The 26,063-nt window shown below is 41.6% G+C and overlaps 1 protein-coding gene across 1 annotated transcript in view; it reads right to left on the reverse strand.

The window, feature by feature from the left end:
• Positions 1-21,211: 21,211 nt before the first annotated feature.
• NFX1 (nuclear transcription factor, X-box binding 1) overlaps positions 21,212-26,063 on the reverse strand; it is a gene marked incomplete at its 5' end in the record, with an annotated part of 70,333 nt that continues 65,481 nt past the window's right edge. The window contains 2 exons of the mRNA XM_082499167.1: positions 21,212-23,425; positions 25,134-25,246. Of these exons, the coding sequence (XP_082355293.1) occupies positions 25,171-25,246 (76 nt within the window). The 3' untranslated portion in view covers positions 21,212-23,425; positions 25,134-25,170. The remainder of the gene's footprint in view (positions 23,426-25,133; positions 25,247-26,063) is intronic.

Here is a 26,063-nt window from a genome sequence, read left to right on the forward strand (position 1 = left end):
CTTGGGCACTGTGGAACTAGTCCCTGGCTGGTGAAGCTCCTGCCCTTCTAGCCTTGTTACTGTGCTTGGCATCTCTCCCAAAGGCAGCAGACAGTCCTGACTGTTCCTTGATGCTTGTCTGGATAAGGTCCTGAGTAACTTGATCGACCCTTGAAGTTTGCCCTTAGTGTAAGAGGCTGCACAGAGGTCCTTTGCAAACCACTTCTTTCTGATTCCGTACAAATGCAACCGCTAGCCCTCATTAACTAGGCGCAATAGAATTTGCTTTTTAACAAAACAGAAAAATAGAAGGGAACTAGAAAGCCTGATATATTAGATGTTGCCTTCAGCCTCTACATCTGCTCTCTCCCTTCTACTTTTGCCTCTCCTTGTCAGTATTTTGTGGTGTGGAGACATCATGAGACAGCTTGTGTGGTTTGCCATGCTGTATAGGAAACACTAAATAAATATTAATTGCAACAGGTACCATCTTTTCTGGTGATAGAATGAGACCCATCTCCTCCTATGGTAAAGGCCGTGCCTGTGTTATGGTGCATGTAACATCACTGCTGTCTTAGAGCTCTACAACCTCTAATTTCTGTTCATCCTTGCTGCATTGTTCAATATCACTTGCCGAATTAACTTTCCCATCCTTTCGATCTCTGTGCTTTCTTTAACAATATGTCGCAGAACAAACACAGTGTCTCCTCAGCCTGTCTCATTGCACTTCTCATACTATTGTTTGTACTTCTGTTTATTCTCTAGGTAGCTTTTCTTCTTAAGACAAGCTAATGCATGCAGTGCATCTTCAAATTTTCAATCTCTGCTACAACTCTGTGAAGTTGATAACAGTTGTTGACTCATGCTCAGCTTGCATGGCTCAGTGTGTTAGGACATGGATGCCTCCTTGGACAGTTAAGCTCCTGCAACCATTAATGTGCAAAGGTATTATTTGTTGGTTTTGTTTACTTTCAGAAATGAAAGTCACAAAGCTCTGGGTTTGTGTCTTTTAGCTTGTTTGGCATGCCACTTTGACATGTTTGCAAGCAGCTACAGATAGAGTGTTTTTGAGACAATGCCAAAATTCCTGATGGAAAGTTGGTTTTCTTTGGCCTCTGCATTAAATATTGATCCATCCACATAGGGCTTGTTCTTTCAAAAGACAGCAGTTCAATTCATTATAGCACTAGGGTGATTTTGTTCCTTGTCCACGTATACCTTGAGATGAGAAACTGGGGTATGGAAAAGGTACCAAAACTGCACCCTTAGAATATGCATAGTAGATTTTTCTGACTGCACAGTGTGTGCCAGCTGGAGCTAGTTTTGTTAGTTACAGAAGTGGTGAAATAAACTGCTCTTACTAAAAAAAAACTGCAGTGTAAACCTCTCTGCAGGATGAACACCAACATGTTTGCTTTGTACACTAGCATACCTGTTCCTCTTTGTCATTGCTAAACCACTGCACTGGGGGAGGGAAAACTTCACTCATCATGGAAGTATTTAAAGCAATTGTGCCTCCTGAACTCATCCTCTGCCAAAATGAATAGCTTTTCTGCCCTCTCAATGGCATCTGCTAGCAGACACAACAGACTTGCAACATTAGCATTGCAGGTTAATCATTGCCAAGGTTTAAAAGAATTGTGAAACAATTTTCATAAAGCCCAATAAGTAAGAAGAACGTAGAAGCATATTAGAAAAATGTAAAGAGTTCTTTAAAGAGCAATACCTTGTCAAATGAATGGCAGGTAAAATCATTAAGATAACACAATAGAAGTTAATATTACCTTTGTTTTAATACTACTTTGCTTTAACTGTGTTTTATTATTCTGCTGATGTAGCGTACTTGGCAGATAAAAAACCAACCTGCATAATCCAATTTTGTTGCTTTTCTTCTGAAGGGAAACTATGCTCAACTCAATGCTGGGAGTCCCTTCTGTCCAGTGAGAACCCCTCTTCACTGAGCAGCAGCACTGTCTGATGTGCAGACCCTCAGAAGAGTGAGCTCTCTGCTGGACAGTACAATGCTTTCAGTAGAAAGGGTGGGGAGTAGCTTCTTGCATATTAATTAAGGATATTATTTGGGGATATGGGTATAGTACAGTTGAATCCCCTCAGCAAGAAATGTTTAGAATCCACCTGGAGATGTAATCTAAATGACAGGTTATTATGCTAAAAGTAGGCATTTCTCCTTCTGTTTTTAATTAAGTAACTGTTGACTGTTACACACCATATTCTTCTATATGTCTGCTGGATGAGACCCCTCAGAGGACATGACTAAATTAGGTGTTTCTCTGCTTTGTCTGAATTGCAGTGAATCTATACAAACAGGCTGATTCTTCTTGTATGAAGGTGCTCAAATACCACCATTAAGGAAACTTTGCAAATTGAAAATCAAATATTGATTGAATCAAGCAAGGCACTTACACTGTTAGCAGGGAAGTATGTCTTCTCTATTGCCATCTTGGACACAGGCACCTGAATTACTCCCATATTTTGTATTAAATGCCAAGGAACATGGCCTTGATGTAGTTCATTGCTGTTTATAATTGTCTCTGTAAAAGATTGGATCATTTACTAGAACCAGCTGGTGGCAATTTTCTTTCTCCCTCCATAAATTATGCAATTTTTTTAAAAAATAATATCAAGGATTCATCTTAGTTGAACATTACTTTATCTTGTAACTTGTCCATAACTATCAACTGAGAATATTTCACCTGTATAGAGACTTCACAGACATAATTAGGAACAACACAGTAAATCTATCCATCTTACATCTTCTGTAGATTATAATGACTAGAGAATTAAAAAAAAAAATATATATTTATATATAAATTACTTCCAAAATGCTGAAACTGAAACCCCCAGATTTTAGTTATAGTTTATATTTCTTCCTTTTCATTTTCCTATTCTTCATAGAATCATACAATGGTTAGAGCTAGAAGGGACTGTGAAGATCATCTAGTTCCAGCCCTGCTGCCGGGGACAAGGACATCTTCCACTAGACCAGGTTGCTCAAAGCCCCATCTAGCCTGGCCTTAAATATCTCCAGGGATGGGGCATCCACAACTTCTATGGGCAACCTGTTCCAGTGTCTCACTACCTTCCAAATAAAGAATTTATTCCTAATATCTAACCTAAAACTACCATCTTTCAGTTTAAAACTGTTACCCCTTGTCCTATCACTACACTCCCTGATAAAGAGTCCCTCCCCATCTTTCCTGTAGGCCCCCTTCAGATACTGGAAGGCTGCAATGAGGTGCCCCTGAAGTCTTCTCCAGGCTGAACAACCACAACTCTCTTAGCCTGTCTTCGTAGGAGAGATGCTCCAGCCCTCAGATCATCTTCATGGCCCTCCTCTGGACCTACTCCAACAGGTCCATGTCCTTCTTATGTTGGGGGCTGGCTCCAAAGCTGGAAGCAGTACTCCAGGTGGGGTCTCATGAGAGCAGAGTAGAGGGGCAGAACCACCTCCCTCAACCTGCTGGCCATGCTTCTTTTGATGTAGCCCAGGATGCAGTTGGCCTTCTGGGCTACCAGCATGCATTGCCGGCTCATGTTGAGCTTCTCATCAACCAACACCCTCAAGTCCTTCTCCTCAGGGCTGTTCTCCACCCATTCTCCACCCAGCCTGTATACATGCTTGGGATTGACCGGACCTATGTGCAGGACCTTGCACTTGACATTGTTGAACTTCATGAGGTTTGCATGGGCCCACCTCTCCAGCCTGTCCAGGTTCCTCTGGATGACATCCCTTCCCTCCAGCATGTCAACCATAGCTTGGTGTCGTTGGCAAACTTGCTGAGGGTGCACTCAATCCCACTGTCCATGTCACTGACAAAGATGTTAAACAGCAGTGGTCCAAGTACCAACCCCTTAGAAACTCCACTTGTCACTGGTTGCCACTTGGACATCGAGCAGCTTCTCTGCTAATATCTGTGATTAAGCCAAGTTGAAAACACTCACAAACATAACCATAAATATATATCTCTGCTTATAAGAAGATTCTGCTGAGGTTCACCTTTTTGTTTTCCAACTAGAGACAGAGTTTCCTAGTGTTTTTCCTCAGGTGCTAACTTTCAGTCCATTATTGGAGGGCTGTAAAACAAAGATGGAAACAGAAGTTCTATGTATCAAGTAAGCTAGCTTACTTAATGAGCTTGAAAACTGATAGAAAACTGCTAAACTAAATGAGGCCTTTCTATAACCTATTGCAATGGCTACAATTACAGCTTCAAATTTGATTATTGACTAAAATTATAACACATCTGTCCTGGTTCTGGTGGGATAGGGTGAATTTTCACAAGAAGCTGGGACATCTGACCCAAACTAGTCAAACAGGGTATTCGATGCCATGCTCAGTATATAGCTGGGGGAGCTGTCCAGAGGAGGGGGAAGAAATCACTGCTCAGAGGGGGCTGGGGGCCTCTTGACTTCTGTCAGTGAGTGGTGGTACATTAATCATGTTTTGTATAGTCTTTTATCAGTATCATTGTTGTTGTTTCCCTCTTTTATTTGCTGTTCTGTTAAACTACCTTTATCTCAACTCACAAGTTTTGTATTTTTCTTTCGATTCTTCTCCCATCCCAGCTGTGAGGGAGCGGGGATGAGTGACAACTGCATGGTTCTTTGTTGCTGGCTGGGACTAAACCACCATGACTTGTCATGCCGAAATAGTAATTAACACAATTTTATTCCCTTTGTATAATTGTGTTCAACTAAATAAAGATATTAGATTTACTGTTTTTTAATTATCACAATTTTCAAAATAGTTGAGAATACGTAGTCTCTGTGGATCATTTCTTTTTTTTAATCATGGCTCAGTGTCCCCATATTGTTGTATACTATCATCCAGTTGAGTACAGTTGGAGAGTGGCTATCAGAATAGCCTGGCGAAGTAAAACACAATTAAACAGCACCTTTCAAACCAAGAACCAAATGGAATTTTTCACTCAGGTTTGAAGCAGGGAGGCAACTGGTGCTGAAATTACATCTTTTGGTGACCAAAGAACATGGAAACAAAAGCCAGGCTTTAGAAGAGACTTTTTTTTTTTTCCAAATTTATCTGTAATTCAGTTACAAACATGGCCATGGTGGACTCCAGGAAAACAGGCCAGGTTGTGCCTGCTATATGGACTTTGATCACACTTATCTAGAGACTGCGGTGCTGCAAGCTAACTGTCTACATCTCTACAACAACCTGCTCTCACAGCTTTTCTTTAGAGATAAGCTCTCAACATCAGCCAATTTTGCCTTACAGGAATAAATGCCTATGGTGTCATGCAAAGGCAAGTCCAGATTTGAACTGCACTATCATTTAGGACATTACACCTTGAACTGTTTTCTAAATGAAAGTTCAGGAATCTATGAAAGGGTTGGGGACTGAGCAACGCCTTGTAACTCTTCATGAAATATCACCTGGTTTGAAGCCAAGAAGATAGCCTCAGCAAAGGCAATGATGCTTAATTTTGAGCTTTTGAGTTTTTCACCTTATTAAAGTTTTGAACTTTTACCACATTGTTTTCCCTAGCTAGGCAGCTCATGCTTTTCTGAAGTCAGACTAAGTAGGCCATGGATATGGAGAGTTTGATCCCTCAGTGCATACAGCCAGGAGAGTTCCAGGTCATTAGTTCTCAACTGGGAATTAGAATGCTCATGTTTTTATCTTTCTTTTCTTTTTTTCTTTTTCTTTTTTTTTTTTTTAATGTAGTTAAGTAGAAAACAACTATTATTCTGGCTCGTAACCTTCTCCTGTATGCAGGTTAGAGTGCTCTCCACCTTCTCCACTATTGCTAAGCGTGTGCTACAATGAAACTCATAAATTAAATTATTTTTGTGTCTTTACTTGGTGGTGCTATCTTAAAAATCATTGGCCTTGAAAGCAAAAATGTATAATTTTCCATACCTTATTGGTTTTAGTCTGAAAATCTTGGCTATTGTGGATTTCCAGAAGAGCTTTTCGGAACTGACACTGAGGGAAAAGATAGATGATACTGCCATATTGATATATCTGAGCTGCCAAGGTATATTATCATTGATGTCAGCAATGACACATTGGAGGTGCCTTATTAAATGTTTCAACAGAATAAATCAATGAATGTTAACAGAAGGAGTAGGACTATAGAGAAAGGGTGAAGAAAAGAAAGAATAAAATTAGTACACTTTTAGTTTAAAATATCACTTAATTGTACAGAATGCGGAACTGGAAATAATTCAACCAAAGCTAATCTAACTGAAATCAGCTGTAATTTAATAAAAAAAATCACGAGAAAGTCATATATGCTGCTGACCAACTTGCTCCTAGAAACAGGATACAATTAAGGCTGGTGTGCAAAATGGACAATGCTAGCAAAGGACTTAAGCAGTAACAAGAAAATAGTCTAATAGCAGTAAAAGGAAGCCCAACCAATGGTCAGGACAGAAAATTAAGTATTCAATATTTGTGTAATTCATCTTTCACTTGAAATTAAAGGGTCTGCTAATGCCTAGCACAATTAAACACCTATGGCAACTTTGACCAGAATTAGGTAAGAACAGGTTACAGAATACTTGTGTCAACAGAACATTTTTTGAATGCATGGCACCTAATGAAATTATCCTTATTGTATTAAATACCTATATAAAATAATCTTAAAGCTATTATTGGATTTGTGCTGAAAACAGCATTGATAATACAGGTGTGTTGTAGTTACTGCTGACCAGTGCTAACACAGAGTCAAGGTTTCTTCTGCTTCTCACACCACCCCGCCAGTGAGTAGGCTGGGGGTGCACAAGCAGCTGGGAGGGGATACAGCTGAGACAGCTGACCCCAGCTGACCAAAGGGATATTCCGTTCCATATGATGTCATGTTCAGTATATAAAGCTGGGGGAAGAAGGAGGAAGGGGTGAAGTTCAGACGTTCAGAATGATGGCACTTGTATTCCCAAGTAACCATTATGCATAGAATCATAGAATGGCTTAGGTTGGAAAGGACCTTGAAGATCACCGAGCTCCAACCTCCCTGCCATAGGCAGGGACACCTCCCACTAGACCAGGTTGCCCAAGGCCATGTCCAGCCTGGCCTTGAAGACCTCTAGGGATGGGGCCTCAACAACCTCTCGGGGCAACCTGTTCCAGTGCCTTACCACCCTCATAAGTAAAAAACTTCTTTCTAATGTTCAATCTGAACTTGCCCTCTTCCAGTTTAAAGCCATTTCCCTTCGTCCTATGGCTACATGCCCTAGTGAAAAGTCCTTTCCCAGCTCTCCTGTAGGCCCCCTTTAGGTACTGGAAGGCCGCAATAAGATCTCCCCGGAGCCTTCTCTTCTCCAGGCTGAACAGCCCCAACTCTTTCAGCCTCTCCTCATAGAAGAGGTGCTCCAGCCCTCGGATCATCCTCGTGGCTCTCCTCTGGATAAGCTCCAGCAGATCCACGTCCTTCTTATGTTGGGGACTTCAGAGCTGGATGCAGTACTCCAGGTGGGGTCGCACGAGAGTGGAGTAGAGGGGCAGAATCACCTCCTTTGACCTGCTTTCCTGGTTGAACACCTGCCTGGCGATGGGAAGTAGCAAATGAATTCCTTGTTTCGCTTTCCTTGTATGCACACAGCTTTTGCTTTACCTATTAAACTGTCAGCCCATGAGTTTTCTCACTTTTACTCTTCTGATTGTCTCCCCAATTCCAACCAGGGGAAAGTGAGTGAGTGGCTGTGTGACACTTAGTTGCTGCCTGGGGTTAAACCAAGACACAAGGCAAATGGCATAACTCCAAACATCCCTCCTTCCTCCCCACAGCTTTTATTGCTGAGCATGACATCATATGGTATGGGACATCCCTTTGATCAGTTGGGGTCAGCGGTTCTGGCTGTGTCTCCTCCCAACTTTTTGTGCACTCCCAGCCTACTCACTGGCGGGTGGTGTGAGAAGCAAAAAAATCCTTGAGTCTGTGTTAGCAACTTATTGTGCACTCCTAGCCTGCTCACTAGCAGGGCAGCGTGAGAAGCAGAAAAGGCCTTGACCCTGTGTAAACACTGCTCAGCAATAACTAGAATGTCTCTGTGTTATCAACAGTGTTTTCATCAGAAAATGTGATCAGCAGAAATGTGATCTGCTTCCTGTTGCACAGTAAAGCAAACATTTGTTTGCCAGGATTGTAAAAAAAATAAGTCACTAAAAAGTAAAGGCATTCCAATTGGTAGAATGAGTAATGAGTGAAATCTCTCAGGTGAGCACAGTAATTTAGAGGAAGAGTTGTGGTGGGGCTTAAAAATGAATTTTTGATCCGGCAATAATGACATGTGACTAAACAGTAGTGGAATCAAAATTCAAAATGCAGGAATTGATGCCTGCATATTTAAACAAGTGCAGAAAAGACTCACAAACACAAAAGTGTTTGTTCCAGGAAATGAAGAAAATGGCTCAGAGAAAGACAGACTAATTTCTATTAATTAGAGCATGAGACGACCAGATTACAGTATGAGACTAGTTTTGCAGGTAGATAATATAGGTTACTAAAGAGCAATTAATCTAGTAGAAATATATCACTGATTGGATGCCAGAGCCAGATAAAAGACCCATTGGCTCAATCCTTGGGGAAATTAAAGGCATCTGAGGTACATCAGTCTGGGCAAAATCCAGTAACTTCCCCTGTAAGCTTAAAGTTCATGGAATTAAAAATATGTATGGCCATCCCTATTCCTACTACTTTTCCTTTTCTTTGAAGTCTGCAACCATTCTTGCACATAACAAGAAGCAGTGATCTTGATTTATGCTTCTGTCTACCTACTGATCATATTTGTGTTTTATTTGGGTATACTTTCTTTACCAATTATTTTAAAATGTCTGGAACCAGATTCATTTTATGTAAACTGGAGGGATGCAGGGGGACTATAGTGAAAGGGATTTTATTTTTTCTAATCTAATGTATATGTCCAGAGAACTATCACAGTTAGGTCTTCCTGGTGGAGATACAGCCTATACTGGCGAAAGAATTCTTTGGCTGGCAATCGCTTAGGACATCATCCTAAATAGAACAAGTCATACCTGCAGAATATAGTTTCTTTTAGCTGCTTATACCTCTATGTAGGAACGTGGTGGTGGGAATCACATCTCTGACAACTGGTGTCAAGATTTAAAGGTACAGATAATGTAGTTAAAACCTTAAAATTCTGTAGAGATGTACAGTGTTCTTGTAAAGACCACTTTCCAGTATTTCAGCTCATCACTCTGCTAGATACAGAATATTTATCTGTAGAGAATTAATGTCTTAAATCACATAATCTAGAGATTCTGCTGCCTGTAAGAATACATTTTTCCTTTTAATATTAAGGTCTTAAATATATAAAATGACTGTTACCGTCAGATTTATTACCTGATATGTATGTATCTACTTTGTGAAGTCTGTGTATACTGTATAAAGTGTGTATGTATACATATATACACATGTATATATATGTACACTCTGATATATGAATCTTATTATAATTCCTATAGAATTAGAACAAAGAGATGGAATACGTCCTTAGCTAGAGTTGATTGTTTATCCAGTCAAAGCCAGGGAAATAGGCAGCAGCAAGTCATAGCACAGAAAGGAGTCAGAAATTGCTCAATTAGCTCAGAAACTGCTGCAAGATTCCCCTTTAAACACAAACATGGTGAAGAAGACCTGTCTTCACAATTGGATAAGAGAAAAATGGAACATAGGTGGAATAAACTGCCCATGAGAAAGATTACATAGGAAGAGACTGGGAGGAACTGATTGTCATAGTTGTATACACTGTGTTTAGGCTTGAATGGACAGAAATGGGTGACTTCCTGTCTAATTGAGAGAATGGGAAACCTGGAAAAGCCAGGGAACAGATGCAGCCTTGATTTAAGTGAGGACAGGGAAAAGAGGGAGAAGAATTGCAGCTGTGACTATCCCATGGTCCCTCCAGAGTTCAGTGCAGGGTTACACCTCTGCCCTTCCTCTGGTATTCCTGAAACATATAGATTCCACCACTTTTTTGCAAGGCTTAAAGCTTCAGTTCTCCTCAGTGGTATTTCACAGAATCACAGAATTTTCAGAGTTGGAAAGGACCTCTAGAGATCATCTAGTCCAACTCCCCTGCCAAAGCAGGACTGCCTAGAGCACATTACTCAGGACTGCATCCAGGCAGGTCTTGAAAATCTCCAGAGAAGGGGACTCCACAACCTCCCTGGGCAGCCTGTGCCAGTGCTCTGTCACCCTCACCGTAAAGAAGTGTTTCCATGTACTTGAACAGAACTTCCTGTGTTCTAACTTGTGCCCATTACCCCTCGTCCTGTCACTGGGAACCATTGAAAAGAGCCTGGCTCCATCCTCCTTCAACCCACCCTTTAGATACTTGTACGCCATAATAAGGTCTCCCCTCAGCCTTCTCTTCTCCAGGCTAAAGAGTCCCAGCTCTCTCAGCCTTTCCTCATAAGGGAGATGCTCCAAGCCCTTAATCATCTTAGTTGCCCTTCGCTGGACTCACTCCAGCAGTTCCCTGTCCCTCTTGAACTGGGGAGCCCAAAACTGGACACAGTATTCCAGTTGTGGCCTCACCAGTGCAGAGTAGAGGGGGAGAATGACCTCCCTCGACCTACTGGCCACACTCTTCCCTATGCAGCCCAGGATTCCATTGGCCTTTTTGGTGACAAGGGCACATTGCTGGGCCATGGATAATTTACTGTCTACCACAACCCCCAGATCCTTCTCCTCAGAGCTGCTTCCCAGCAGGTCCACCCCTAACCTATACTGGTGCCTAGCATTCTTCCTCCCCAGGTGCAGGACCTTGCACTTGCTTTTGTTGAACCTCATTAGGTTCTTCTCTGCCCAGCTCTCCAGCCTGTCCAGGTCACGCTGGATGGCAGCACGGCCCTCTGGGGTGTCAGCCACCCCACCCAGTTTGGTATCATCAGCAAACTTGCTGAGGATACACTGTCCCCTCACCCAGGTCATTAATGAATATATTAAACAAAATTGGACCAAGTATTGACCCCTGGGGGACACCACTGGTTACAGGCCTCCAACTAGACTCTGTGCCGCTGATCACAACCCTCTGAGTTCTGTCCCGCAGCCAACTCTCAATCCAACTCACTGTCACCTCATCTAGCCCATACTTCCTCAGCTTCCTAATGAGGATGTCATGGGAGACAGTGTCAAAAGCCTTGCTAAAGTCAAGGTAGATGACATCCACGACTCTCCCCTCATCCAGCCAACCAGTTATAACATCATAGAAAGCTATCAGGTTGGTCAAGCACGATCTACCCTTGGTAAATCCATGTTGACCACTCTCAATAACTTCCTGTTCCTCAACGTGTTTGGAGATGACATCCAGAGTGAGTCGCTCCATTACCTTCCCAGGGACAGAGGTGAGACTAACCAGTCTGTAGTTCCCTGGGTTCTCCTTCTTGCCATTTTTGAAGATTGGAGTGATGTCAGCCTTCCTCCAGTCCTCAGGCACCTCTCCTGTTCTCCATGACTGTTCAAAGACAATGGAGAGTGGTCTAGCAATAACATCTGCCAGCTCTCTCAGCACTCGTGGGTGCATGCCATCAGGGCCCATGGACTTGTGAATGTCCAGCTTGGCCAAGTGGTCTCTGACACGGTCCTCCTCAACTGAGGGAAAATCTTCCTCTCTCCAGACCTTCCCCCTTGCCTCCAGAGTATGGGATTTGTGAGGGACAGCTTTAGCAGTGAAGACCGAAGAAAAGAAGGCATTCAGTAACTCTGCCTTCTCTGTGTCTTCCACCACTAGGGCACCCGTCTCATTCATCAGTGGGCCTACATTTTCCCTAGTCTTCCTTTTTCTATTGATATACTCAAAGAATCTCTTCTTATTGTCTTTACCTGCAGTGGCCAAGCTGAGTTCTGATTGAGCTTTGGCCCTTCCAATTTTCCCCCTACATAGCTTTGTTATATTTTGATAGTCCTCATAAGTTGCCAACCCCCTTTTCCAGAGAATGTAAACTTTCCTTTTTTTCCTGAGGTCTAGCCAAAGTTCTCTATTTAGCCAGGCTGGTCGTCTTCCCCGTCTGCTCGTTTTTTGAGACAAGGGGATGGCCTTCTCCTGCACTTTTAAGAGCACCTGCTTGAAGTATGCCCAGCCTTCCTGGGCACCTTTGCTCTTCAAAACTGCCTCCCAAGGGACACTCTCAACCATGCTCCTAAACAGGCTAAAGTCTGCCCTTCGGAAATCCAAGGTGGCAGTTCTGCTGGCTCCCCGCCTTGCTTCATCAAGAATTGAAAATTCTATAATTTCGTGATCACTCTGCCCAAGGCGACCTCCAACCTTTACATCCCCCACAAGACCTTCTCTGTTAACAAACAGTAGGTCCAATAGGGCACTTCCCCTAGTTGGTTCCTTCACCAGCTGTGTTAGGAAGTTGTCTTCCACACACTCCAGGAACCTCCATGACCGTTCCCTCTCTGCTGCGTAGTATTTCCAGAAGACGTCTGGGAAGTTGAAGTCCCCCACAAGAACAAGGGCAGATGATTGTGAGACCTCTGCCAGCTGCTTATAGAATACTTCATTGGCTTCTACATCCTGATTGGGAGGTCTATAACAAACTCCCATCATGATGTCTGCCTTATTGGCCTTCCCCTTAATTCTTATCCATACACACTCAACACTGTCATCCACACTGTTAAGTTCCAGACATTCAAAACTGCCCCTAACATAGAGGGCCACCCCACCACCTCTCCTTCCTTGCCTATCCCTTCTGAAAGGATGGTAGCCATCGATTACAGCACTCCGCTTGTGTATGTCCTCCCACCACGTTTCTGTGATGGCAACTGTATCATAGTTTCCTTGCTGTACAATGGCCTCCAGCTCCTCCTGTTTATTTCCCATGCTGCGTGCATTAGTGTAGATGCACTTCATCTGGGCTAATTGTCCTGCCACTTTCCTGGGGGGACAAGCCCTAATTCGCACCTCATCATACTCAGACACTACTGTAGTTACCAAATTATCAGTACCCCTCATGTCTTTGCTGTCACACAATTCACCATCCCCCACCATCACTGGGACAGGCTGCAAGACCTTGCTAACACTTTTACCCAGAAGCACTGGTACGCTTCTCCCAGGCACCACTTTTGTAATCCTGGTTTCACCCCCATCCCCCTTCAAACCTAGTTTAAAGCCCTATGGATGAGCCCTGCTAGCTCTTGTCCCAGCATCTTTCTTCCCCTTCGGGTTAGGCTTCCCCCACCTGTTGCCAGCATGCCTGGTTTCCTGTAGATGAGCCCATGATCAAAAAAGCCAAAGTTCTGCCAGATACACCAGTCTCGGAGCCAGGAGTTAATTTCCTGACTCCTCCTATTTATCCCCTGGTCAACCCCTGCAAATGGTGGGATATAGGAGAGCACTATTTGTGCTCCCGATCCCTTAACCACCCGTCCCAGGGCCCTAAAGTCGTTCTTCATTGCCCTTAGACTTCTGGTACCTACCTCATTACCACCTACCTGAAATATCAGTAGTGGGTAGTAATCTGATGTCTTAACCAGGGAAGGGAGTTTTCTCCTTATGTCCTTAATTCTGGCCCCAGGGAGGCAGCTGACTTCCCTGTGGGATGGGTCTGGTCTACAGATAGGGCCCTCTGTTCCCCTCAGAAGGGAGTCACCTACCACAATTACCTTCCTTTCTTTCTTGGTTGAGGAAGTCCTGAGGCGTGGGGGTGAGTGCCCAGCACTGCGCGCCTCACTGGATAGATCATCCTTCCCATCCTCAATTGCCTGGTCTTCGATTTCCAAAGCCCCATACCTATTCTGCAAGGGCAATTGGGATGGTGAGGGGCGCTGTGAGGGGTTCTGCTTGCCTCTCCGGGGAGGGATCTGACTCCACTCCCCCTTATCCCTTAAGTTCTCTTCTTCTGCCTGGTGACAGGAGGGAAGGGGATCATCCACTTCCAATGGAGCCTCTTCCTGCTGCCTTTGCCTCAGGGTATGGCTCCACCAGTCTATTTCATTTTCACAGTCTCTGATAGTTCTTAACCTGTCTACCTCTTCCTTCAGTTCGACCACCTGCCTGAGCAGATCATTTACTTGATCACACCGTATGCAGGCAGCGTCACTGGCTCCCTGTGAGAGCAGTGCCAGGCTCAGGCATTCGTTGCAGCCCGAGACCTGCACAGCCACATGCTTTCATGGGAGCTCGGTCTGACTTCCCACATTCCTTCTCACAGCAGCTCTTGACCGTTTTGGGGGCACGTTCTTCTCTTGTGGCGGGAGGTGCTGAATCTCTGCTGTCAGCTTCCCACAAGCCCTGAGCCCGTCCCCCTGCACACCGATGTTCCTCTGCTTGCGCTTGCCCAGCTCAGACGCAGGGCTTTCAGTGACCTACCTGCGAAAAGTTGGGCCCTGTTCGCCCCCTCCGGCTGCGGTGCCGCAGTAAGGGCCTGGGTGACGCCCACTGGCTGCCCGCGTGCTGGGTGCACAGCAGCCGGCCGCTGCGCTCCGGGGCCGCCCGTTTAGAACTGCCGCGCCTGACGTTGTCTCTCCGCCCCTGCCACGTCAGCAGCCCGCCCCCGAGCTGCCGGTTCCAACAAGAGCTAGCCACTTTTCCTGGCTACGAGAGCCCTCAAAAGAGCCCTTTACGGGCCTTATCCACCACGATCCCCTTCCCCAGTGAGGCCTTACCTTCACTGAAGCTGGTCTCCTCGGCGACTCTTAGTCACAGGGCATACTCTGGAACTTGTTTCTTTTATGACTCCTCCACAGGGATGAATTTTAATCAAAACCAAACAGTAGAGGTGGTCCATAGAGTATAGCTGCAATCAGAGTGGTTCACTGCCCACACTGACCTGTGTGACCTGCCACTTCCTCTTTCTGCTAGCATATTCTCTATTTGTATCTGTTTCTAGATCAGTCCACTGCATGCCAGTGTTCCACAACTCAACACAGACATACCCTTCTCTCTTTGTATGTAGTCTGCCAGGCCAGCTCTGTACCATCTTTGCTGTTTCTATTTAACATTCCCACAGCCAAAACCCTACTCCTTTCATTGGAACGTGCCATCTTCACCAAAGGTGTTCTTGGTTGCAACTCAAAAATCATATCTCTGTCCATCTTGGCTTGTTTTGTTTTGTTTCCTCTCCTCTGGCTGGTTTTATCCACGTCTGGCTCACGTCTGACCTTACTCTAGCTGCTGGAGCAAGTTAGTACACTGCCATCCTCATCCTTCCTAAACCACTGAACTGCGTACACATTTCCTGTTCTTCCCTACTGGTTGCTATGTGACATCGTTGCAAGATCACTGCAAGACTGTCACAGATTTTACACTGTTCAGTTGATTTAATATTAGCAGTAATAATAGTAATCTAAGAGGGTGGTCTACCTAACCTTAAAAGCAGAAGGCAACACCAACAAGTTAGAATGTGCAGGAGGGCTATGCCTTAGTCTTAGAAGGCCACCAAGAAATCCCCAGGCAAGCAATCCCTGCCCCATGCAAAGAGGCTAATCCTGTGAGTCTGACCAAGAGGCCAGTGCACCCTGACCCAAGCTGCTTAGGGTGACCGCAGCAGTTCCTGGGGCAGCATTTGGGCTTTGCACTGTGCTGCAAGATACAGGCAACATTGCACACTAAAATGGAAAAACAACAAAAATGCCAGTTTTGGGAGAATGTTTGTGGGGACCGTGTGGGCAATTTGGTGTTGGCTAAGAAGTCTGCAAGCTTCTTAGCAGACTAGAGGCTGGGGGGTGGGGGAGTGGGCAGCATCCTACTATGGTTCTGCTGGCAACTCCATGACAAAGATATAATTTGGGATATATATTCCCTGTTTTCTGCATACACCTTAAGTCATCAAAAGTATAGCCTTTACCTGCCTTAAAGTTTTTCACAGAATCATAGAATTGTCTAGGTTGGAAGGGATCTTTAAGATTATCAAGTCCAACCATCAACCTAACACTGCCAAAACCACCACTAAACTGTGTCCCCAAGCATCATGTCTACCTGCCTTTTAAATACCTCCAGGGACGGAGACTCAACCACTTCCCTGGGCAGCATGTTCCAATGCTTAACAACCCTTTCTGTGAAGAAATTTTCCTAATATCCAATCTAAACATACCGTGGTGCAACTTAAGGCCATTTCCTCTTGTCCTATTGCTTGTTACTAGTGAGAAGAGGTTGATCCCCATCTCACTACAACCTCCTTTCAGGTAGTTGTAGAGACCAATAAGGTCTCCCCTCAGCCTCCTATTCTCCAGACTAAACAACCCCACTTCCCTCAGCATCTCCTCGTAAGACTTGTTGTCCAGACCCCTCACCAGCTTTATTGCCTTCTCTGGACACATGGGCATGAAGTACAGATGCTTGTTTAGATTACAAATCTATCCATAGCACATTCCACTCTTCCAGTTTTTACATCGGTGACACTTTCCACGCAGTCTTTGCACTGTTCACAAAAAATCATAGCCAAATAAACAGTTTGTTTTTAACAAACTTGGGCTTCTGCAAGCATTCCCAGACCTGCACATCAGTCTGCAGCTGGGGCAACTTGCTCTCACATCCATGTTAACTGCACAGTCATGTGACAAAGAGACCTGACAATATGTACGGCTATGGAAGTGATGATACAACCTGTGACAAATACAGCACCAAAGTTTCTGTGATAACTTTGATCCTGTGAAAGGAGGAAGGAGGTACTGAAGTATCTATGGTGATTGCTTGGCCTAAAAATACCCCATTTTTTTTCTCCCCTCAGATAGGAAGATTGTGCATGTATAACATGCAGCAGGTCTTCAGGCAAGGCGATCTCACTCAGTATGACTGTCTTGTGCACAGACCACCCCAGTTTGTGAGGCAGCTCTTTTGCACCAATTAACAATTGTGCTTCTGTCAGATCACTCACTGTTCCAAGCCCTGTGAGACTCCCAGCAAAACAGAGGTTATTTTTACCATTATTAAGATAAATTAAATAGTACCACTTTTTGTCTATGATTTTAGAACAGACAATAGGGTTCCGTGTCCTATGCTCCCAACTGCTTTTATGGTAATGATAGCCAAGAGAAAAGTCTGATCAGAAACACAGTTTTCATTTACTCTGTAGGAGAGTACTGATGCAGTCTAAAATTCTCTGTGCTTACATATTGCTTAAATTAGTAGTGGGAAAATATAAAGCGTTGTGCATGCTCACAGCTTCAAGATGGAGCTGAGTATAATCACCAGGTTCAAACAGTTGTCATGAATGGTTAAAACAAACATTTCATACAGTTCTTGTAGCGATACTTCACCTAAGTTAACAAATTTGTATTATTCTACATATTGCCTAGCTCCAAAGTCCTGGGTGTGCCATTACCATTGCTGCACATCCTCCATGGATACCTCATGCTCTACCTCGTCTGCTACATTTGGGTGTAGAAGTAACACTACACTTTCAAATGCCCCCACAGAACTTGGGTGTGCTGGCAGTGGCCTCTCCTGGTAGACATACTCATCGTGAACTTGTCCACAGTGGACACACCCTCTCGTTCTATAGGGTGAGTGCAGTAACAAGGATGTCCCTTCCAGGGGATCCTCTTCTGTCCCAGCAGGAGACATGTCCATTGCCCAGCAGACTCATAAAAGCAGTTTGCACTTGCGGACTTATGGTTGCCATAAACACTCTCAAGCAAGATGCTCATAATAATGCAGAATTTATTTGGCTTTACTAATGAGCAGCCTTTGCTGTAACAGTGTTTTCTGTTTTTCTGGGGCAAGAATTATCTGCAACACCAGCATTTCATACCCTTCACCTTGCCTGCTACTCCTCTGTACCCAATAACCACCATGGTCTTCAGGTCTGCAAAACTCCCACTGTTTTTTTTTTTTGGTACCCTTGGTCTTTCAGCCATAGCTGTGGTCTCTAAGACCACATGTCTGTAGGCTGCATCCCAAAGCCTGAGTCTTGCTGCTTCCACAGTAATCATGGTATAACAGTACAGTCTTTATTTAATTCTTAGTTTTCTGCTTTTCATTTGCAACATCAACCTAAGGATAAGGAAACACAAGCTATTAGTAGTCTTACAAGTTGTAAGCTCTGCCATAGCTGTGGGTACTTCTCCACAACCCACATTCTCTGTGTGAAACTTACCTTGAAATTCAGTTCACCGATCCGGCTCGTGTAGTCTTTTACAAGAAGCCCTTCGGGCTCACACTGCCCACTAGTGTCTCATAAGGACTTTTGTACAATCTGAAGTTCTCCTGCAGCAGTCTGGCGTTTTAAGCCCTGAGAAGGCCCAGACTACTGTAGTAGCACATACTCCCCTAGCATTACTAGTCTTGGTAACAAAACTAAAGGATTTCACAGGATTGCTAGTTGAGTGCAACTGTCTCTCTTCTCTCATTCCAGTACCAAGAGTGAGGAATTTGTCCTGGAGCTCACAGTGTGTTCAAACAATATAGCTACGGTCTTTTCTACTAGTAGGAACCTGCTGTCCTGTAAATGTCAGAAGTCCAGCCGCAATCCTACTATGCTGTACAACAAATAAAAAGTCAGGACAATGCCCACCAGAACGCCTCGTCCACCACCTCCACACAAAGCTTCTGTCTAGACAATGAGCTCTAGCCTGTACAGTTGCATGGGGTTATTCCATTCCAGGTTCATGGCTTTGTGTACCTTTAGGGTGAAGGCTAAAATAATTTCTCATAGTCAGGACTGGAAAAAATGGGAGAAACAGAATAAAAATTTCATTGATTTCAAAGGGGGGTTATCAGCTACTTCTTAGTAAATACATTACTTAGTCAGCTAGCAGGTAAGATGTAGCATTACTTAGTAAGTACTTAGATGCTAGCTAACTGGTAAGATGTAGCAGTCCTTAAGTGCCTAATAAAGTTACCAGAAATACACCTTAAATAAAATTCATTAGCGAGTTATTTCATTGATATTTCAGTGTTTAATCACTGCCTACTTCAACAGAATATAATTAGAACTGCATAAGCCTTTGATTGAAGCTGCTTAACTGTCCTTCCTAAGCAATCACACAGACACATACTTAATTAGAAACTTTGGCACTTATTTATTTGATGCCAATGTACTGAATTTGAACACCAACCTAAATCAGTACTTACCCCAGGAGTTACTGGACTGCCTGAATGCTTCCTGAAACAGCATTTATTAATACCCGTTAAGAAGTATCTAACTTACTAGGTAAACAGTAAATTAAGAAATTCCTTAAACTGCTTGTTAAGAAAAGATAAGCTCTCCAGGTGCCTTGAATGGACAGAATGTACCTTCCTGACTGTACTGTTTGATAGACAACTATCCAACACATCCCACTACTTAGCTTTCACCACAGCCTTTTGTTTCCTAGAACTTAGATTTATAAAAAATGCTCTGTAGTAAAACATGCAAGCCTACTCTACATACACAATTTTGAAAGAGACAGCCCTTTTGTTCCTACCTACTATATATAAAGTGTTCTATTAAGATGAGGTTTTCTTTACAGTGATTGTGATTTTGTGTTTAGTTACAGCACCTTACAAATGAAGCCCTCCAGTCCTCTGACTAGAATAAGTTTCCTACACTTTAAGGGAATAAATGTGGATGCAGCAAGAAGACTGAACATTGGAATAAGCACACATTAGATCCAGTAGAAAGCTGAATCATTTACTAGGAGGCAGTTCCTGGACATGATTTTACTAAAGTTGTGAAGGGCAAGCAAAACAGATCAACACACACCAGACATGTTCCCCCTCCTTCCTCTCACTGAAAAGAGTTCCAGAACAGGCAACAGTAGTCCATACAATTATGGAGCTTAAACCAATTCACAGAGGGTTGCCTGGAACTCCAGAAAGGTGCTAGACCTTTTTCTGTGCTCTGAAAAAGATTCTTACAGTGGCAAAAGCCATTTTCTATAGTGAGAGAGACCTGTATCTTCCATAGAAGTGTGAAATTGGATACCCTGACTTAAAAAACAAACAACAGTACCAGAAACAGTAGCTGATGGGGTCGCAGAACAAGACATAAGTCTAGACCGTAGAAGGGCACCTCACCCATACCACAGCATAGCATATTCGGCAGCAGATTTCACCCACTGAACATAAGGCACACTCACCTAATCCTTTGGCTGGAAGCCAAAAGGATCCACATGTTGCTACCTGCAACAGGGTCCTTTTTACACCAAAGGATTCCCAGGATCCTTCTGGGACCCGGCTTCTCCCAGAGGAGCAGCAACAAGGTCTCCTTCCTTCTGCTCATGAAGCTGCACTACTTCCTCCAAAAATCTTGAGATGACAAAGACTAAGAAACCTAGCCTAGAGATCAGGAGCATCCAAAATACAGCCTCTCTAAACATATCCTTTCTAATGTCTCCGGCATTCTGGTTCATGTTTATATAACAAGTATATAGACATAAAAACTTGCACATCAACCATCTTACAAATTCAGCATCTTTGTAGGATAAGAACAGCATTTGTTAAGTAGGAAGGCTTCTGCTGGGAATTCAGAATCTACAAAGCCTAAAATACTCAAAAACCAACATTATTTGAACAGTAGTAGCTATCTAAGCATTTATTTAGTAGGGGACTGTTGTGACCATGTCATGGCTCGAATGACTATTTCCAAACATGGACAAGGTAAGTGAATACAGCAAAATTGAATTTGTCTCTTCTGCTACCATCTGCACACACTGATAACAATGACACGTTTGGTCACTTTCTAGTCAGTGACAGCCCTGAACTGAAGTGCAAGTATTTTTTTCAGGCAAAGATTTACAATTAAGATCTGTTTTGTAATGCTCACATACCTGCAACATGCCATCTTCATCCTCCAAAATATCCTGAAAAGAAAGTCTAAACATACTGGCAGTTGAGGTAGTAAGACAAAAGGTTTTCAGCTGTCTTTGAAGAACTCTTCAATCTCAGATCATTTCTTGAATTTCTTTGAGCCATCATGCACTCCATCAGAAATATCAGGTCAGGCCACTGCAATTTTTTGCTGTTGTTCTTAATTTCTGGGGGTTTTGCCATTGGAGATGCATTACTTGGTGTTGTAAAAGTTTAAGGATAAAGCAGTTCAAATAATTTCAAACCTCTGATTTTCAGACTGTTTGCTTTCTGAGTCTCTCTGCCATCTACTGAACTGTGTTGGCAAAGTTTTTGCACACATAGCCCCCAATATTTTTCATCCTGTATTTGTTAAATCTAATGCCCAAAGGGACTTTTGAGTGACATTAGTCCTCACTTCCTCCCCCCATACCACTCTTCTTTACAGACACCATTACAATTGAACGGTGGACAAGCAACAATGAAGGGACCATGAGTTAAAATCATACATTTTATTGCCAAGTAGCATTTAGGCTGACATAGTAAAGAGTTTTTCAGATAACCAAAATGTATATTTCTATTCAGATAATCATCTCTCCTGTACTTCTGGATGCCAAGAAGGTCACAGATAATCCTTACTTTCCATTTCCTAGGAAGTCCCTCTTTAGTTGCTTCATTCTCCTTGCAGCATTCATTTAAAATTACTTCAAATCCAGGAAATCACACCTCATATTTCAAATTTTGAGGAAAAGGACTCCTGAAACCTCCATTTAACTCTTTATTGTTTCTCTGTGATATCTCAGTCTTCCAACTGTGGAATACCAAGACAAAGCTGGCAAACAATTCCAAAGCGCTGAACTTAGGTTTATTTCAGGTTTATAAAGACAGTAATTTTATACCAGTAACTTGAAAAAAAATCAAGTCAAATATAAAACTTTCAACAAATAACAAGAATAAATGTTTTCGAACAATTTAACTTTGCTCATTTCATTATGCAGCAGATATTGTACAAAACTGCCATAGAAACAGTGGTATTGAAGTCTACTTACATACCTTACACAATTTTAGGTTAAATCCAAGCACTGAATATTCAGAGCACTTTAGACATGTTAAACAATACAGGTAATAGCACAGCCCAAATGCCAAAATATCTGCTATTTTATACACAATTTTAAAAGCACTTCATGAAGTTGCATGAATTCCAACTGACATCACGTTATTCATTTCAAAAGATGTTTATTGCAGAGTACTTTGTTCAAACGAATTTACAAGAAACAATATTATTCTTAGGGCTATGGAAAATGACTAGCATATCGAAGCTTAAGTCTTGGTTCCAGTGATGTCAATAGGATTTTTGCCACTGACTGCACTGATGCAAAGATTTCTTTTATCCACTAATTTTTCTATTACATAAAAGGTGTAAAGACCAGCTCATAATTACAAAATAGTTATTTGAAAAATATTTCCATGAGGCACACATGCAATATGAAGATGAATTACCAGAGATATCAAAACTACAGCCTTTAGTACTATTCCATATGAAAGTCACAGATACAATGCAACAACAGCAAACCAGAACAGAGAGGAGAGCACCACTGTTAAACTTTGCTGATTTCCTTCTTAAGGCTATGGAACTATGTTCTGGGAAGAAAGACATCAATACTTTCTTTTTGGTATTACTTTCCCGGGTGAATGTATGGTATCATGTTTTTAACAAAGTTATTAAAATGCATTTCAAAATAAGTACTTCTGTTATGAAGCAACGTGACTTGCTTCATAACTACAGATATGCTCTAACAGCCATGATTTAGAGATGTGTAACATACAGAGATATAAAAATCTTTTAACATTTATGTAGTTAAAGAGGTTTAGTGATGAGAATTATGACTTCTCAGTATGAACAGATTCAGTAATAATTATTAGTCTCATCTTGAGAAGCTGAAGATTGCCTGGATTTTCTTATTAAAAGCAGTGGCACAATACTTGACTGCTGAATTGCATCTCACCAAGGTTCACATTTTTATGTTAAAGCCATAATCAGATAAAAATTCCAAACAGCAGAGCTAAACATAATGCTATTAAAACCTTTTAGGTTTTAATTTTCAAATCAGAAGTGCAAATATGAAGTTTTAGCTATATTAATGAGAAACTGCCTTAATAGGCTTCAGCTTTATTCTATTTATTATCAATTAAATCACTTTGGTTTTCTGCATAGGACTACCTATGGTATGCCAACTGTGTGTGCTCCAGTGTATGTGCATCTAAATTTATACTCTCAGCTCGACGGACATGTGTGCCAGCTCCTGTCCAGAACCTACCACTGTAGTATAACTATGTACATTCTCCCTAACTGGCTTGAAAGCAGTGTGATATTAACACAGTTCAGTTTCAAAGCCAGAAATAAGCTTCATCTGGCCACACTGAGCTGGCACTTGTCTGCACGCACTGTAATACACTCCTCACAATGAAGCGATTGAAAAATACATTCCTGGAAAGATGCCAAGCAACTTATTTCGTCAGCTGAACTTAGCAAAGCAGTATACCTTGTAGAATCAAACATTAATTTGCTTCAGAAATTAAGGGCAATATAAGCTGAGTTCATTTATTTTTCATTTCTGTTCACAAAATATTAAACAAAAAAGGCAAAACCAATCTAAACCACCACATGCAAATTAAAAGCCTGAACACTGTTGAGGGTTGAGAATCCTTCTGGTAACTGTTTTACCTGAAACATACACATTTCAAATGTTTAGAAACATGTAAGACTGCACATTTTTTTTTATTGTTCAATAATAAGCTCCTGTAAAAATAGGCAATAACAGCATGCATTTTAATTTTCAAAACATTTTGGGGGACAGATATGGTCTACTAATTTGCTGCTCATTCTTTCATGTTTCACAAGCTGTTCAAGATTAAATGTAGCAACAGAATGCTTCACAGTTAAGGCTCAGGGTCACACGATAACTGTAAGTGAATCTAAGCACAGATAACTGCCTTCCATTTTCTTGGCAACAAATCTCACACTATACCGTAGTGAGCTGGCTGAAAAATAAATCAGCAACAGATAACAAGTCTTCTGCTAGATTTGTTTCTTCATTATGCTAAGCCCCTTTTAGCAGCAGCCTCTGAAGCTGTACAGGGCGCTCGCCTCTAGTGATGTAGCCAGCCACAAAGAAAAAGAAATGGAATGCATCAATGTCAGACTACAGTTAATTCATGCAAAAAACCTTCTCCTCAAGTGAACAGGTATTACTGAAATTCAGAGCTGTGCCACCTCTTCTGATCAGACCTACAACCTCCTGTCCCACAGGGCTACTCACCTACCTTAATGCATCATCTGAAAACCATCCACCATCTATGAGACCACCTTGTTGTCTTTCACTGTCTAAAACATCATCCCATTTTGTTAATGGCATTTCCCAAAAAACAAAGATCTTCCATTGCCAAACATTTTAGACAGATTGTCTTACAAATTTTACAAATATTGTTCCAATACTTAAACTTGTTCCAGTACTTAAACCAAACTTCACACATTCACTTTAAGCTTGCACAGTACAGAAAAAAATTATAAGCCCCCAATAAAACCATGCAAAAAAACCAACCCCAAAACAGAAGACCATCAAACTAACATATCTAAACACAAGTTAAACCAAATAGAACACCAAAAGAATATATAAATTCTGATTTTGTTCAAGGTCTTGAATAACAAAGTATTAATAATTTTCTTGGGGTTTTTTGGGGGGGGGGAGGGTGGGGGGTTTTGTTTAGTTTGTTGGGTTTTTTTGTTTCATTTGTGGGTTTTTTTCCTGGGGGGGGTTGTTTGTTTTTGTTTTACATATCAAATTTGAGATAAAGCAAAACAAGTCTTAATTCCCCATCTTCCCCAAACTCTGGTTCTTCAGATAACAAAGGAAGTCTGTGCTCTTAATGGGCATTTAGTGTATATATACATACTTAGACTAAATTTTGTATTTCCTTCCATGTATAAGAGGAAACTCAAATTCCCAAATTTACCACATTAACACAAAAGTGAATTAATAAAATAAAAACACACTTTAAGAATATTCCCAGTGTTTTTAACACAGATTATTTCTGGTCCATTTTAAGTTGTGAGAGATATGTCAAAACAAATCCTTATAATTGTTCTTACTACCCCCAAAAATACATTTAATTAGCAGTTCTCTCACTTTAAAGGCATCAATGGAAATCTACATCATTCTGACAGCACATTAGATAAAAAATTGCACCAAGCCCAGGTTTAAAAAGCTATACTATTGTTAGGTATTAAGTAGTTACATTAAAAAGTTATGCATTTTTACAGTTTAAGTATCACAATCAATTTCACTTTAGATGTTAAATTATTAATATGCTGAACAACTGATCATTTGAGAGATAATCAAGAAGTGTCTCACACAATAACTTAGTATGTTCACCTTTAAGCTTCTAAATCATAACTCTACATCAATCACTTCAGTCCTGGACATCAAAGTAGTCAATTACCGGCTCTTCTTTTAATGGTTTGGATAAACCACTGTTTCCACTACTCCTGAAATTAGAAAAATATTAGATGGCACTCACCCACATGAAAAACAAGATACAAAATAAATTAAAATTACAAACTCCCACAATGTCTCAGTATGCACATGCACACTGCATTGGTAAATGGCATGCATTTTTAACTTATGTTTTCATGGAAGTACCTTAGTGCTCCTTAGAAAGCCTTTGTTAACTGTTTTTTTGAAACAACATATACTTTATTAAATTAACATACATCAGTATGAGGCTGAATTGATAAAATTTGTTTTGGGGTTTTACCAGAAAATACCGTTTACTGGTAATATTTATTACAAAACCAATACTGTACTGAAGACTAAATGTTTAACATGCATTTTTATAAGAAAGAGCAAAAGAAAAACTGTTGAATTGAGTTGATGATTAAATCTGCTCACTTTTAAGCCAGAGTAATAGCAAATGGTAATAATAATAATGGTAATACTAATACCAATGGTAATATGAAATCCAAACAATATAAAGATTTTTTCCATAAACAGTATGAGATATTCCTGAGTATTTTGTAGAATTAAGCACTTCTAAAGAAATTTCACTTCTAGTAATTAAAAATAAATGGCTAAAGCCTTTTATTTATTTATTTATTTAATTTTGCCACATAAGCCCCTTTCATTAGGGTCACTGAACACAAGAATTCCACAGAAGTAAGCGGAAATAAAGAGTAACAACCTTTTTAAAATTCACATTGAGTTACACTGTAAGCAGTCATTTTAGACGTGTTTTGCTCTAGATGCTTAGTTCTGAAAAAATTTAAATTTCCTCAGAACAGCCTACTCTGTATTCCAGCAGCACCT

The sequence above is a fragment of the Vanellus vanellus genome, assembly GCF_965231255.1.
Source record: "Vanellus vanellus genome assembly, chromosome: 2".
NCBI lineage: Eukaryota > Metazoa > Chordata > Aves > Charadriiformes > Charadriidae > Vanellus > Vanellus vanellus.